At 43.2% G+C, this 15,599-nt stretch overlaps 2 protein-coding genes and 1 non-coding gene across 3 annotated transcripts in view; 1 reads left to right on the top strand and 2 right to left on the bottom strand.

Annotated features, from left to right (window-relative positions):
- The window catches only part of OR9Q1 (olfactory receptor family 9 subfamily Q member 1), a 152,861-nt gene extending 139,766 nt beyond the window's left edge, over nucleotides 1–13,095 (bottom strand). Inside the window, exon 1 of the mRNA XM_003954237.5 lies at nucleotides 12,872–13,095. The gene's annotated coding sequence lies outside the window, so the exon portion shown is untranslated. The remainder of the gene's footprint in view (nucleotides 1–12,871) is intronic.
- Nucleotides 4,987–5,940, bottom strand: OR6Q1 (olfactory receptor family 6 subfamily Q member 1). Its single transcript, XM_001145378.7, has one exon. The coding sequence runs from the start codon at nucleotides 5,938–5,940 to the stop codon at nucleotides 4,987–4,989; it is 954 nt and encodes a 317-aa protein (XP_001145378.3).
- LOC112204825 (U6 spliceosomal RNA) lies at nucleotides 10,162–10,271 on the top strand. The gene has a single exon (XR_002938583.1). It is a non-coding gene; the product is annotated as a U6 spliceosomal RNA (small nuclear RNA).
- Nucleotides 13,096–15,599: the final 2,504 nt, after the last annotated feature.

Genomic DNA, 15,599 nt, shown 5'->3' with positions numbered 1-15,599 from the left:
GAAACTACTTTCTTTGCTCACCCATAAGAAGCAACTCTTCATCCATTCGTTTTGTCATGAGATTGCAGCAATTCAGTCACATCTTCAGGCTCCACTTCTAACTCTAATTCTCTTGATGTTTCCACCACATCTGCCATTACTTCCTCCACTAAAGTCTTGAACCCCTCAAAGTCATCCATAAGGGTTGGAATCAACTTATTCCAAACTCCTGATCATGTTGATATTTTGACCTCCTCCCATGAGTCATGAGTGCTCTTAATGGCACCTAGAATGATCAATCCTTTCCAGAAGATTTTGAATTTACTTTGTCCAGATCCATCAGAGAAATCACTATCTATGGCAGCTATAGCCTTACCAAATGTATGTCCTAAATAAGACTTGAAATCAAAAACTACTTGTACCATGGGCTATGGAATGGATGTTATGTTAGGAGGTATGAAAACAACATGAATCTCCTTGTACATTTCCATCAGAACTCTCGTGTCGTCAGGTGCATTGTCAATGAGCAGTAATATTTTGGAAGAACTATTCTTTCCCGAGCAGTAGGTCTCAATAGTAGGCTGAAAATATTCAGTAAACCATGCTGTAAACAGCATGAGACAGGAAAATGTTTACTCAGTGAAGCAGTCAGAACATACATATTTATCAGTTAAGTTCACTGTCCTATATGTGCACAGTTCATAGCTCCCAAAAACAATGACAATAGTGACATCAAAAATCACTACTCATAGATCATTATGACACATATAATAATAACAGTAAAGTTTAAAATGTTGCGAGAATTACTAAAATGTGACACAAAGAAGCAAAGTGAGCACATGCTATTGAAAAAATGGCACTGATAGACTTAACACAGAATTGCTACAAATCTTCAATTTGTAAAAAAAAAAAAAAAAAAAAACAGTACCAGTGAAGCACAATAACACAAAACATAATAAAATAAAGTATGTTCATATACTACTTGTATTTCATTCACATGGATTATTATATTTGATCTGGAAAGGTTCTCACCTCTGCATTGTTTTTGCATCTTGCTGTCATCCAAAAGAATCTAAAGCACATTCTTGATACAATAGTCAATAAATGAAATGATTTTCAAAATGTGCCCTTCCTGTTAACTTTGGAAAATGCGATAGGTCAGACCCTATTCAGGGAGACTGTGACAATGAGGGGCACCATATTGCAATATGCTCATTACTGGCCCCTAAGGAAAATATGTCTTTCCCCCAATTCAGTCCCAAGCTCAACGTTTTCCTCTTCCATATTCTATAGTTTCTGGAATCCACATTGAAATGATTATTATAAATGTCTTTTTAAGTGCATCTACCTACATGTAAAGAAATACCTGAATTATAATTGTCTTTTTAAGCCTTACTTCAAAAGAGTTGACACTGCCATAAAGAGCTCCTTCAATTTCCAAAATACCAACTGACATAGGGGAGCAGTCTATATATCAAATAAGCAAATATAGATACAAAAAATGATTAAGTGCATGGACCACATGAAAAATCAGCTTTTATTCTGGGGACTTAGTTTGTGCTAAAAACTGTGGATTGTCTACCACAATTTGTTTTTTTCTTTTTCTACAATAATTAAATGGTGACTGGGCATCTGGCTACCTAACTATGGACTATTTTTACTACCCTTGCAATTAGATTTGACCTAAGGCTCACTTCTCACCAAAGAGGTGAGTGGAAGTGATGACTGCTACATTTAATCAAGAAATCTTAATTCATTCCTGTAGTCCCAATACTTTGGGAGGCCAAGGTGGCAGATCGCTTGAGCCCAGGAGTTTGAGATCAGCCTGGAAAATAACCTGGCGAAACCCATCTCTACAAGAAATTTAAAAATTAGCCAGGTTTGATGCTGTGCACCTGTAGTCCCAGCTACTCAGGAGGCCGAGGTGGCAGGATTACCTAAGTCCAAGAGGTGGAGGTTGCAATGAGCCAAGATCGCGCCACCACACTCCAGCCTGGGTGACAGAGTGAGACCCTAAAAAAAAAAAATGAAGGAAAGAAGGAAAGAAGGAAGGAAGGAAGGAAGGAAGGAAGGAAGGAAGGAAGGAAGGAAGGGAGAAAGGAGGGAGGGAAGGAAGGAGGGAGGGAGGGAAGGAAGGAGGAAGGAAGGAAGGAAGGAAGGAAGAAAGAAAGGAAGGAAGGAAGGAAAGAAAGAAACCTTAAGACAGACAGTGTGTCTCCTCCATGCTCTATCTTCACCCTTCTTTCCCAATGGGACCCAGTATTGACCATGTAAATAACAAGAAGGCTCTAGACAAGGGTTGGCAAATGGTTTCTGCCACAACTACTGCCATTGTAGCACAAAAGCAACCACCGATGATACATATAGGTGTGACTATGTTCTAATTAAGCTTGATTTATGGGCGCTGAAATTTGAATTTTATAAAATTCAAATGTTTGTGTGTCATGAAATATTATTCTTCTTTCAATTTGTCTTCAACCATTTAAAAATGTAAAAATCATTATTAGTTCACAGGCAATTAAAAAAGCAAGTGCTGGCCGGGTGCAGTGGCTCAAGCCTATAATCCCAGCACTTTGGGAGGCCGAGGTGGGCAGATCACGAGGTCAGAAGATCGAGACCATCCTGGCTAATACGGTGACGCCTCATTTCTACTCAAAATATTTTAAAAATTAGCCAGGCATGGTGGCGGGCCCCTGTAGTCCTAGCTACTCGGGAGACTGAAGCAGGAGAATGGCATGAACCTGGGAGGCGGAGCTTGCAGTGAGCCGAGATCACGCCACCGCACTCCCTCTAGCCTGGGCGACAGAGCAAGACTCTGTCTAAAAAAAAAAAAAAAAAGCAAGTGCTGAGCTGGATTTGGCCAGCAGAACTTTCTTAGCCAACATCCTAGGGGATGTTGATCCTGCAAGATAGAATAAACTTGCATCCTTAAAGTTGAACAGAGCCACCACCAGCCTGGAACACTCACTGTGGACTCTTGCCAGAAAAAGAAAATCTCCTTCATTCTTTAAGCTACACTATAGTTAAGTCTCTCTTGTTATAGAGACTTAGCATTTTACTTTATCTAATATATAGTCCATAACTCCTGACTATTCAGACCATAGCTCCCTTCCATAGTCCTCACCACTGTCCTTTTATTTTTTTAATTTCCATTTTTATTTTAGATTCAGGGGGTACATGTGCAGATTTGTCACAAGGATATATTGTGGGATGGTAAGGTTTGGATTCTATTCATCCTGTCACCTAGATGGGAACATAGTACCCAATAGGCAGTTTTTCAGCCATTGCCCCCTCCCCTCTCTCCCTCCTTTTGAGGTCCCCAGTATCTCTTATTCCCATCTTTATGTTCATGTGTACCCAAGATTTAGCTCCTACTTACAAGTGAGAAAACAAAATATTTGATTTTCAGTTTCTGCATTAATTTGCTTAGGATAATGGCCTCCCACTACATCCATGTTGCTGCATATAATACAATTTCATTCTTTTTCATGTCTGCATAGTATTCCATGGTGTATATGTATTGCATTTTCTTTATCCAATCTACCAATGATAGACACCTAGACTGATTCCATCTCTTTGTTATTGCAAATAGTGTCATGATGAACATACAAGTGCATATGTCATTTTGATAGAACGATTATTTTACTTTGAGTATATACCTAGTAATGGGATTGCTGGCTTGAATAGCAGTTCTATTTTTCATTCTTTGAGAAATCTTCAAACTGCTTTCCATGTGGCTGAACTAATTTGCACTCTCACCAACAGTGCATAAGCATTCCCTTTTCTCTGCAACCTCTCCAACATCTGTTATTTTTTGACTCTTTGATAATAGCCATTCTAACTGGCATGAGATGATATCTCATTATGTTTTCATTTGCACTTCTCTGATGGTTAGTGATGATGAGAATTTTTTCATATGTTTGTTTACAACTTGGATATCTTCTTTTGATAAGTGTCTGTTCATGTCCTCTACCCACTTTTTAATGGGATTAATTGTTTTTTTCTTGTTGATTTAAGTCCCTTATAGATTCTGGATATTAAACCTTTGTCAGATGCATAGTTTGCGAATATTTTCTTTTATTTGGTAGTTTACCTGTTTGTCATGTCAACAGTTTATTTTACTGTGCAGAAGCTATTTAATTAAGTCCCACTTGTTAATTTTTGTTTTCATTGCAATTGCTTTTGAGAACTTAGTAATAAATTCTTTCCCAAGACCAGTGTCCAGAAGGGTATTTCCTAGGTCTTCTTCCAGGATTTTTTTATAGTTTGAGGTCTTATATGTAAGTCTTTAATCCATCTTAATTTTTGAATATGGTGATAAGTAGAGGTTCAGTTTCAGTCTTCTGCATATGGCTAGCCAGTTTTCCCAGCACCATTTATTGAGTAGGGAATCTTTTCTCCATTGTTTATTTTTGTCAGCTTTTTCAAAGATCAGTTGGTAGCAATGTACAGCTTTATTTCTGGGTTTTCTATTCTGTCCCATTGGTCTATGTGTCTGTTTTTGTACTAGTACCATGCTGTTTTGGTTACTGTAGCCTTATAGTATAGTTTCAAGTCAGATAATATAATGCCTCCAGATTTATTTTTTTGGTTTTTTTTTGCTTAGGATTGCTTTGGCAATTTGGGCTCCTTTTTTGCTTTCATATGAATTTTAGAATTGTTTTTTCTAATTCTGTGAAAAATGACATTGATAGTTTGATAGGAATAGCACTGAATCTGCGGATTGCTTTGGGCAGTGTGACCATTTTAATGATATTGATTCTTCCAATCTGTGAGCATGGGATGTTTTTTCATTTGTTTGTGTCATCTCTGATTTCTTTTAGCAGTGTTTTGTGGTTCCCCTTATAAATATCTTTCACTTCCTTGGTTAGTTGTATTCCTAGGTATTGTATTTTTTGTGGCTGTTATAAATGGAACTGCATTCTTGATTTGGTCTCAGCTTAAACGTTATTGACTAACCTGTTTTTAAATATCCAAGGCAAGGAAACTGGGTTCCCACCTGCCTCCTCACTGTCCCTTCCAAAAGTTGAGAGAAAAGACTCGACCCAGAGCTCCCTTCACTTCCTTGTTCCTAAGACTGTAGATGAGAGGATTGAGCATGGGCGTGACAATAGAGTAGAAGACAGATACCACCTTGTTGAAGTTGATGGAGGAGGTCACCTTGGTCCGGACATACATAAAGAAAAGAGTGCCATAGAAGAGGCTCACCACAGTCAGGTGAGCTGCACAGGTAGAGAAGGCCTTCCAGCGCTCAGCAGCTGAGCGGATGTGCAGCAGTGTCCAGACGATGTTGCCATAGGACACAGCAATGACCATAGAGGAGGCCAGTAGCACAGCCAGAGACACCAGGAAATCCACAGTCTCCTTCCAAGTGACATCTGAGCATGACAAGGCTAGCAAGGGTGAGGCATCACAGAAGAAGTGGTCAATGACATTTGGGCCACAAAATGTTAGCTGAGACATGAGGTAGATTGGCAAGATGGGTGTGAGGAAACCTACCAGCCAACAAGCAGCTGCCAGACGGATGCAGGTGCCCCAGGACACCAAAGCCCCATAGTGGAGAGGCATACAAATGGCCACATAACGATCATAGGCCATGGCAGCCAGTAGGAAACACTCAGTTGCCCCAAGAAAGGTGAAGATGAAGAGCTGGGATAGGCAGCCAGCATAAGAGATATTCTTGCCACCATCCACCCCAATAAAACCAGCCAGCATCTTGGGCACTGTAACAGAAGTGTACCAGATTTCAAGGCAGGACAAGTGTGTCAGGAAGAAATACATGGGTCTCCGTAGTCGGTGGTCCAAACCCACCACTAAAATGATGGCCAAATTCTCCACCAAGGTGAACAGGTACATGGTGAGGGAGAGTATGAAGAAGAGGAGGTGTGCTTCATGGATGCCAGCAAAGCCCATCATGACAAATTCAGTTACCTGGGTCCAGTTTTTGGTATATGGTTGCATATGTGGCAGTGAGAGCTCAGCAAACTCATAGCCTCATAGACAATGAGAGCTCAAAGAGAACCTGTGAGGTTGGAGGATGTTGTACTAAAATGCCTTTCACTTCAGAAGAGAAACATGATGTCAACACACTGTTCTTACCCTCAAAGAATTCACAGTTCATGAGGGACATGAGAAAACAAATAATATTAGTACAAAATGAAATGCACTGGCTAAGAATAAGGCAGGATACTATGAGCAGAAATATCAGGGAAGCTCAACCAGTCTTGAGAAATCTTCCTGGAGGGAAGACTGTCTATAGCTGAACCTGAAAAGGAAGTATAAGTTAGTGAGACAAAAGGTAGAGATAGAGAGAAGACATCGCAAGTATAAAATTCCAGACATCAGAGAGGAGATTGTGCATTGGGGAAACTTCAAGTAGAGACAGTTTACCATGGAGTTCAAGAGCTTGATTTCCCAAGCAAGCATACCTAGATTCAAATAAAAGAGAACCTAACAGAGTTGTTGTGAAAATGTAAGTTAGATAATTCCTGTAAAACACTTAGCATCATGTTTGAGTCAATAAATGTCAAGGGGGAAATCTACATGTTGACATCTCCTGGAATAAGATACAGAGAGAAAATGACTGTTTCTGAGCCTGAGGAGTAGGCTGGGACACCATGAAGGGCTAGCAACCAAATTAAGGGAAAGGAAAAAGCTGAGCTTCAGTTTAAAGGTCACAGGGAGACTTTAAGAATTATAAGCAGAGAAGCAATGCTATTCTTTTTACCCCTTAGAAGGGGCAGGTTTGGAGGGGAACAAGATAAGAGCCAGAGGCCGGGCCCGGTGGCTCACGTGTGTAATCCCAGCACTTTGGGAGTCCAAGGCAGGCAGCTCACCTGAGGTTGGGTGTTCAAGATCAGCCTGGCCAACATGGTGAAACCCTGTCTCTATTAAAAGTACAAAAGTTAGCCCAGCGTGGTGGTGGGCACCTGTAATCCCAGCTACTCAAGAGGCTGAGGCAGGAGAATCACTTGAATCCAGGAGGCAGAGGTTGCAGTAAGCTGAGATTATGCCACTGCACTCTAGCCTGGGCAACAGAGCAAGACTTAATGTCAAAAAAAAAAAAAAAAAGGAGGAGGCAGGAAGGCTGGGTTAGGAGGTTGTTGCAAGTATAGCATGGGGTGATGGTGACTTTAACTGCGGAAATGCCAGTAGGAGACTGAATATGACTATTAAGAGATAGAATCAACATAATTGGGTTTGAATCCACACTGGGTTTGAATTTAAGCTCCAATATCAACTTGAAATATGTGACCATGAGTGAATCACTAAATAATCCCATTTTTAAAAAAACAGATAATACAAGAGTTCCAAAGAGATTACTTCCTATCTCATTTTAGAATTAAATGAGAAAATATAATATCTCCATTTTTGTGCCAGTTTTAAAATACAGCCCCAAATTCTTGAAAACTCTTCCCATCCAAAAGTGAGGTCTATGGCTATTCCCATTGAATCTGGGTTCTGTGACTGCTTAACAACAGAATAAGGGGGAAGTGATGCTGTGCCAGGTTCCAGGCCCAGGCCTTGGAAACCCCAGTTTCCTCTTCTTGCTTCTTGAAACCCAGTCACAGTAGTGTGAGGAAGCCTATCCAGCCTGTGGAAAGGCCTAGGTGGAGAGGAACTAAGTCCCTCAGCCCTCAGCCTGGCCAAGCTTCCACTGACAGCCAGCAGCAGCGTACCAGCCAGATGAATAAGCTGTCTGAGAAATAGATCATTCAGCCCCCAGTTGAGCTGGCCAAGCTGACACCAGCCTTCCCTTCTGAGCTCTCCCCAAATTAAAAATCTGTGAGCTAAATAACTGATTGCTGTTTAAACCACTAAGTTTTAGGCTGCTTTGTTATGCAGTAACATAAATAAAGCAGTTATACCCTAGTTGTGTAACTTGGGCAAATTATTCACTATTTCTGACCCTTTGGAGAAAAAGAAATAGTGTTTTTGCTACAGTCACAGATTCCTGAACTGGAATTTGAATCCAGGTTTGCCAAGGTCTAAAGCCCTTGCTCTTTCCCCTATAAATAATTAGCAAGTTCCTTCTGGCTTCAGAATTCCTGGCAATGAAAGCATGTAGAGATACAAAATGAGAAATAAACAAGTTCAAAGTTTTCAGATTTCTGCGTGCGTCTTCGCCATGCCTAACATCCCCACAGTGGGAAGTCTATAAACATTGGCTTCCTCTCACATAATTGCATTGCAGCCCCAGACACTTCATGCTTCTGTTGGCTCAAGGAAATTTCAGGATGCAATTTCCACCCATTTATCTCGTTTGCAACCTCACTTACAACGTAGCAGCCTCCAAACAATGATCACCCTTCCCAGTGGAGATACTGCACACAGATGCTCTAGAAGTTTGACTTGACTTACGGTGTTAGACAGTTTCATAGTCAAATTCTCTGAAAAATTCATTATTTTTCATAGTCATGGAGAGGATGAGATTTAGAGTCAAACAGCTCTGGGATCAAGCCCTGGGTCTGCAATTTACTAGCTCTCTTGTGTCATCTATAAATTCTTACTATTTTTCTAAATCTTACCTGTCCTTTCATCTGTGACTCAGGTTTGATAGTCCTGTCTTCACTAGGAAGGCTTTTTCCTTATCTCATTCCTCCAAACTTGTATGCAGGTCAAGCAAACAAATGCAGAGGGCACCTGCTCTGACCTAGGAACCACGGTGGAGGGTACAGATGCCCCCAGCATCTACCCCAGGGTCTGGTACAAAGCAGGTACCCCCAACATCCATCCTGAGGCCTGATGCAGAGCAGGTGCCCCCAGCATCCACCCTGGGGCCTGGTACAGACCAGGTTTCTCCAGCATCACCATGGGGCCTGGCACAGAGCAGATTCTCCCACCATCTGCCCCAGGGCCTGGTACAAAGCAAGGGCCACAAGCATCTATCTCAGGGCCTGGTACAGAGCAGGTGGCCCCAGCATCCACCATCGGGCCTGGTACAGAGCAGGTGCCCCAGCATCCACCCTGGGGCCTGGTACAGAGCAGGTGCCCCAGCATCCACCCTGGGGCCTGGTACAGATGCCCCCCCCACCCCCGACATCCACCCTGGAGCCTGGTACAGAACAGGTATTACTTTTTAATACTTTCAGCTCTCTGATCCATGGCTTAGAGAGAGAGTGCCAGAACCTGTGGCCTTTGTATCAGGCCCAGATTAGCTACATTGAAAGGATCTGCTCTTGTTTCTCAAAAGCTGAAGGAGGGGTAAAGAAGTAGGATATAAGAGAGAAGGAGAGAGGGACAGCCGACGGCCTTTTATCCCCTTGCATCCAGGCAATGATGCATTTCACCTGTGGGCTGAGATTTTTAAGAAGCAGGAGCAGTTTCCCCACTATCTCTTTCCCCATCATAGAGCCAACAGCTGGCAGGATCCTAGATCCCTGAAGAAAACGACTCACTTCTTCCTGGAGCAGGGATTACCCAACATTTTCTGTAAAGGATCAGATTTAAATAGTTTAAGCTTTATGAGCCACAGGCAGTTTCTGCCACATATTCTTCTCTGTGGGTTTATTTTGTTTGTTTTTGCAACTCTTTAAAACGTAAAACCCTTTCTTAGCTCATGGTCCATACACAAACAGGCTACAAGCTGGATTTGGACCATGGGCTGTAATTTGCCAATCCCTGCCCTAGACTCACACAGGACTGTTACATGAGCGAAAAAGAACACCACCTTACTGTGTCAAGCAGTAGTTACCCTACTTTATGGACACACATACCACCTCTGCCACCACCAAGCAGCCAAACTGTCCTCAAATTATCTGTTGTCTCTTGTTCTGCAGAGAAATGGGAGACGGGGGACAACTGATACCCAGGGTTTGGTTGGACATGCGTGGGCAATTGCACCTGCACAGAAGCCCAGTGAGTCCTTACTGCTCCCCCTACCCTAATGCTAATTAACAAACTGCAAGGGAAGCTTTTCTTGAATTCCAAATCAGAAACCCAAAATCTAAACTGAATGATTCTAGAAAAATGCTTGAGTCTCCATCAGTTCTTCCTCTACTGCCTGACACCAAATTGCATTCTTTGAGAGACTCAAGAAATGAACTCAAGTTGTCAAATAGATTGGATTGATATATGGAGAACAACATTCAAAGAGTTAAAAGAATAAAATAATTTTTAAATGTCTCATTACTTCTTTCTCTAGTGTATATTAATTCACATTGATTCATTAAAAAGATTAAGATAGTACTCACTTCGGCATCATATATACTAAAATTGGAATGACACAGAGAAGATTAGCATGGCCCCTGAACAAGAATGACACACAAATTTGTGAAGCATTCCATATCTTTTTTTTTTTTTTTTTTTTTTTTTGGTTACAGAGTCTTGCTTTGTTGCCCAGGCTGGAGTGCAGTGGTGCAATCTCGGCTCACTGCAACCTCCGCCTCCTGGGTTCAAGTGATTCTCCTCCCTCAGCCTCCCAAGTAGCTGGGATTTCAGGCACGCATCACCATATCCAGCTAATTTTTGTATTTTTAATAGAGACACGGTTTCACCATATTGGCCAGGCTGGTCTCGAACTCCTGACCTCAAATGATCCACTCACCTCAACCTCCCACAGTGCTGGGATTACAGGCATGAGCCACCATGCCCAGCCATGTTCCATATTTTTAACAAGCCTGCACATGTACCATTGAATATAAAAGTTGGGAAAAAATAAAAAGGTTGAGAGACAGAATTTCACAACTATCTAACTCCTGGAAATTTTTGAACCTATTAATTTGTTAACTCAGTGAAGTGGTTTACTCACAGTTCTATGCCTGCCAGTTCCTCATTCAAGCATTCATCAAGGAGACCCTGAGTTCTAGGCATGGTACCAGGCATCAGGCCTCTAACCCAAAATGAGTTGCAAGTCCTGCCTTTTAAGAACTGTGTCTTTTAGGAAAGATAGAGAAGTACTCAAGGGTTAGAACAGAGATGTGATGAGCTAATTGCAATGTGTCTGGTAGAACAAAGTAGGGGGCAGTGAAGTTGGCATAGAAGGAAGACAGGACAGGTAAGATCAAGAAACAATTTCCCAATTAAATCACACTGAGGGTGGGGGACGGTGGAAAGAAGGCAATCCTTAACTGACAAAACCAAGTGCGGTAGAGGGAGGGGGAGGCACCCCAGCAAGCCAGGGGAGAGACAGGTGGAAGTAGCTAATATGCCCAGAGGAATTGTTAGAAGAGGTTGTGAGGTCCACGGAGAGAGTCAGGAGAGCATAGTGGTTAAGGCTACATTCAGGCATTAGACCACCTGATGCCTTCAAATCTCAGCTCCACCACCTTCTAACTGAAATCAAATGAAAGCAACCCAGATGGGAGGCAATGCCTAACCCAACAGAATGAATATCTGATGGAATCATTGAAGTCATCAGAGACAAGTCTAATGAGAAACTCTTTCTGAGCAAGAGTTCCAGAGCATCCAAATTCTACTCCTCTTCCCCCCTGCACCAACACGTCTTCGGGTCATGTGTTGGTAGGAAGATGAGCTTCTCTCCAAAAAGGGAGAAAGGAGGCCGGGCGCAGTGGCTCACGCCTGTAATCCCAACACCTTGGGAGGCTGAGGCGGGCGGATCACAAGGTCAAGAAATCAAGACCATCCTGGCCAACATGGTGAAACCCCGTCTCTACCAAAAATACAAAAATTAGCTGGGCATGGTGGCGTGCGCCTGTAGGACACACCCTATAGTAGCACGGCGGGCACCCCAGCTACTCAGGAGGCTGAGGCAGGAGAATCTCTTGAACCCGGGAGGCGGAGGTTGCAGTGAGCTGAGATCGCGCCACTGCACTCCAGCCTGGCGACAGGGCAAGACTCCGTCTCAAAAAGAAAGGGTCATTTACGGAGCCCCTCCCATGGGCTAGATTCTGATGGGCTGATACCACCTGGCTTAATCCCCACAATATTGTACTATGATCCTATGAACTATTCTTGATATAGAGGTGTTATTTGTCTTGGTTTTCACGCAATTGAAATCACTGAAGGCTCAGAGAGACAGTAAGTAACTTGCGCAAGATCAAAGAACTACATGGCACAGAGAAGAGCAAAACCCCAGAGCTTCTGACAACAAAAGCCTCCACACCGTGCTATTTTCCTCTGCCATCTCATTTCACCCAATGACAACGTGCCTGCAACCCTGGCTCCCTGCCCTGACTCTGAGGTTAATTTCCCTGCAGCTCGGAGCCCCACCAAGGCTGGAGGAATATCCCACAGGCTCCAGTGAGCTGCAAAGCACAGTCACACTCCCAGGGCCATTAACAGCATCCGCTTCCTCTCCAAGGTTCAGGGAACTTTATCCACCAAGTGCCATGCAGGAAAAAAGAGGTCAGCCAGAGAGGAGAGGGTCACACGAGGCAATCACTAAATAAGGAGAAAGGCCGCACAGGAACTTGGCCCAATTTGGTGTCCTCAAAAGACGGTGCTCCCTGGCCAAGATTTTCCCTAACAAATATGGAAAAACAGTTTGAGGCCCATGCACGAAAATTAAAACTTGGTTCCTGTAGCTATTTGCTTGTGTAGCTACGTGACAAGCCTGGTGAGAAAGGCTGGATTTCTCCCTCTTTCAGTTCTCTCCACCTGGCATCTGGGGGCCTAGTCCCAAAAAGTGAAAGGAACTGGAAAATAAACTTACTAAGATCCAGGAAATGATTTCAAAAAAAAACAGCCAACAAACCGAGGTGAGCAGGCGCAGTGAGTGGGTGTTATGAGACAGACAGCGGGGCTAGGAGATGCCCAGGATGAAGCCCAGAGACCTGCTCTCTGATTCCTCTGGGGTCTAGCTCATCACAGCCTGCTTCCCCACTCCCACTGCAACGTGACAGCAACAGCACATCTCACTTTCCAACATGCAGACAGCCCCCTGTGTTAATAGCACCGTCTCTGAAATCAGTGGAGCTGCATTTGACCCTACCTCCGTCAGGCCGTAGCTGTGAGTTTGGGAAAGGCGTTTGATCTTTCTGAGCCTCCGTGTCTTCATCTTCAAACAGGGAGGATAACATGTACATTGCTGGGCTGGACTAAAGATGGAAGGCGACATCATTAAGGGAAAGTTAGGGCCTTTGCTCCTTTCGCTCCCTCTACCATCTCTGTGTGGCATCCTCCTGCACTTCTTCAATTCCCTGCACAAGGGCCACCTTAACAGAGAGGCCCTTTCTGACCACCTATCTGAAAACGCAGTTCCTTTCACTCTCTGACCCTCTTCTCAGTTTGATTTTTTGGGTCACAGCTTCATTGCCATCTGGTAGATATTTATTTGTCTGTCTATAACATCACGCACACACACACACATACACACACACACACACACACACACAAAAGGAAGCTCCTTGAAGATAGTGCCTTTGTTTGTTTGTTCATTACTGTGTTGCTAATGCCAAAGTCACTGACATGTAGTCTACATGCAATAAATATATACTGATGTAATAAAAGGATGGCTGCATGCTTCTGATTGTACGTTGGCAGCGTACTTAGTTTCCTTTCCATTTCTAGCTACCTGTTTTTAAGGAAATTTAAGGAAAAGGAAGTTCAACAATACTTACAGAAAAGTCAATCAATTTGGGTGTTGTCCATGCAATTACTGTCAATGGACTACAAGACTGACAATGCCTGCAGGAATGATGTCTTGTATATCTGGAGCAACCTGCTCTCATGGCCTTGGGTGGGAGGCAAATTGAATTGATTTCTACATATAATTTCTTTTTCTTAGCTACAGAATTTAATTCTAAATTTCCCGGAAAGCTGTACTCTATCAGCTGTTTTCAAACTCTGTTCCACCAAGCCCTAGGTTTGCTTAGTTGCCAGGTAGCTGGGAAGAGGAAAGGACCTGGTATGTGGGGCTCTCAAAATCCCTGCTTCAACCAGCTAGTAAGTGACAGAGTCCAGATGAGAATCCAGCCCAGTCTGACTCCAGAGCCCACCATCTTTCCATCATACCACCTCCCCAGGGAGGGTGATATTCCTAAAATAAAATCGGATCAATTAACTGGGCGCTTCTCTCATTATTCCAGGACTTCAATACTGAGCAGATACAATCTGTTCCTCAAAGCTACTGACATATAGTCTGCCTATGATGGGAACAAATGGGAAACTGAGGTATAAGAAAATAAGTGGGAGGCTTCTCCAGCCATATATGTGACAGAGACCCCAGACCCAAACCAAGCCAGAGAGTCCACTATAGCAGACAGGAACCAAGGTGAGAATCAAGCTTTCTGAGCTTCTAGCTCCTAATCTCTAGGCAGGAATAATATCTATTCTTGTTGTCTCTCAGAACATTCTGTGAATTGATGAGATAGTGGATGTGCGGGTTCTTTGAAACTTTAAAGGTACACTCTGGTAAAACCTGCTTACTCTTTTGCTTCTATTGCTTATGGACTATGCAATGACCACAGAATTTCAATAAAGGGACAGCATGGGAATGGCCATCTGGTGGGACTCTGGGAATGGTCATGAAGCTGCCCTGGAATAACAAAAGCAAATTGATTTTGTTTAGATTGTAGGTTTGAGGTGGCTTGAGGAGGCAGATGGAGATGAAGGAGAACTAAGACCCCACAAAGTCCCTCGGCACCCCTACTCTACAAGAGCTTAAGCAAATCAGCTGAATTCTGTGTGCCTCCATTTTCTCACTTGAAAACTGAATTGATATTTAAAACCACAATGACTCTGTAAAAGAGCTTTTGGGCCGGGTGTGGTGGCTCATACCTGTAACCCCAGCACTTTGGGAGGCCGAGGTGGGTGGATCACTTGAGCTCAGGAGTTCGAGACCAGCCTGGCCAACATGGTGAAACCCTGTCTCTACTAAAAATACCAAAACTAGCCAGGCATGATGGCATACACATGGCAATCCCAGCTACTCAGGAGGCTGAGGCAGAATTGCTTGAACCCAGGAGGTGGAGGTTGCAGTGAGCTGATATCACACCACTGCACTCCAGCCTGGGTGACAGAATGAGACTCTGACTCAAAAATAAATAAAATAAATAATTTTTTTTTTAAAAAAAGAGGTTTTGAACAACAAAAAATGAGATTACAAACTGGGAAAACTCTGAAGAAAAGATTGGGCTATACCAAAGTCAGGAATCATACCTCTAGATTTGGTATCCATTTGATTGATAACATTCCTTCCATACACCACGCCTTGCATGCTCTTTGGATATAGGCCTCTAGAGGAGCCACGTACCTGCCTCCCACTGCTTCTCTAGTTTCCTAGTGTCTTCTCTGGGTGAAACACCAAGGCCAAGCATGCCCAGAACCTTGGAACTGGTGGCCAGGACAGGTTATTGAATCCCACTGAAGAACAGAGACCCCAAATTCAAGGATCACAGTTTCTCTGAACCAAAGGGAGAGGGCACAGATCTGCCACTGGCTGAAATGGAAAGAGAAGTAACAAGAATTGTAGCTGGCTATAAGATGCCTCATACTCCACGTATGTGCCTGTAACTCTCCCAGGAGTGACCCATGGGACCATTTCTCCATGGAGGTTTAAAGCTCTCAGACAACAAAGAAAAGAAAATAATAAATTATGAAAAACTTTGTCCCAGAGGGTATGCAGAAGCTACGTGGGAGTTCCAAATCTGTAGATTAGGACGACGGATGCCTCAGAGTGGAGGATGAGGGGCCAACCAGGGAAGATTCTGTGACAGCTA

This window comes from Pan troglodytes, chromosome 9 (genome assembly GCF_028858775.2).
Source record: "Pan troglodytes isolate AG18354 chromosome 9, NHGRI_mPanTro3-v2.0_pri, whole genome shotgun sequence".
Lineage (NCBI taxonomy): Eukaryota > Metazoa > Chordata > Mammalia > Primates > Hominidae > Pan > Pan troglodytes.
This window is presented reverse-complemented; position numbering and strand designations above follow the sequence as displayed.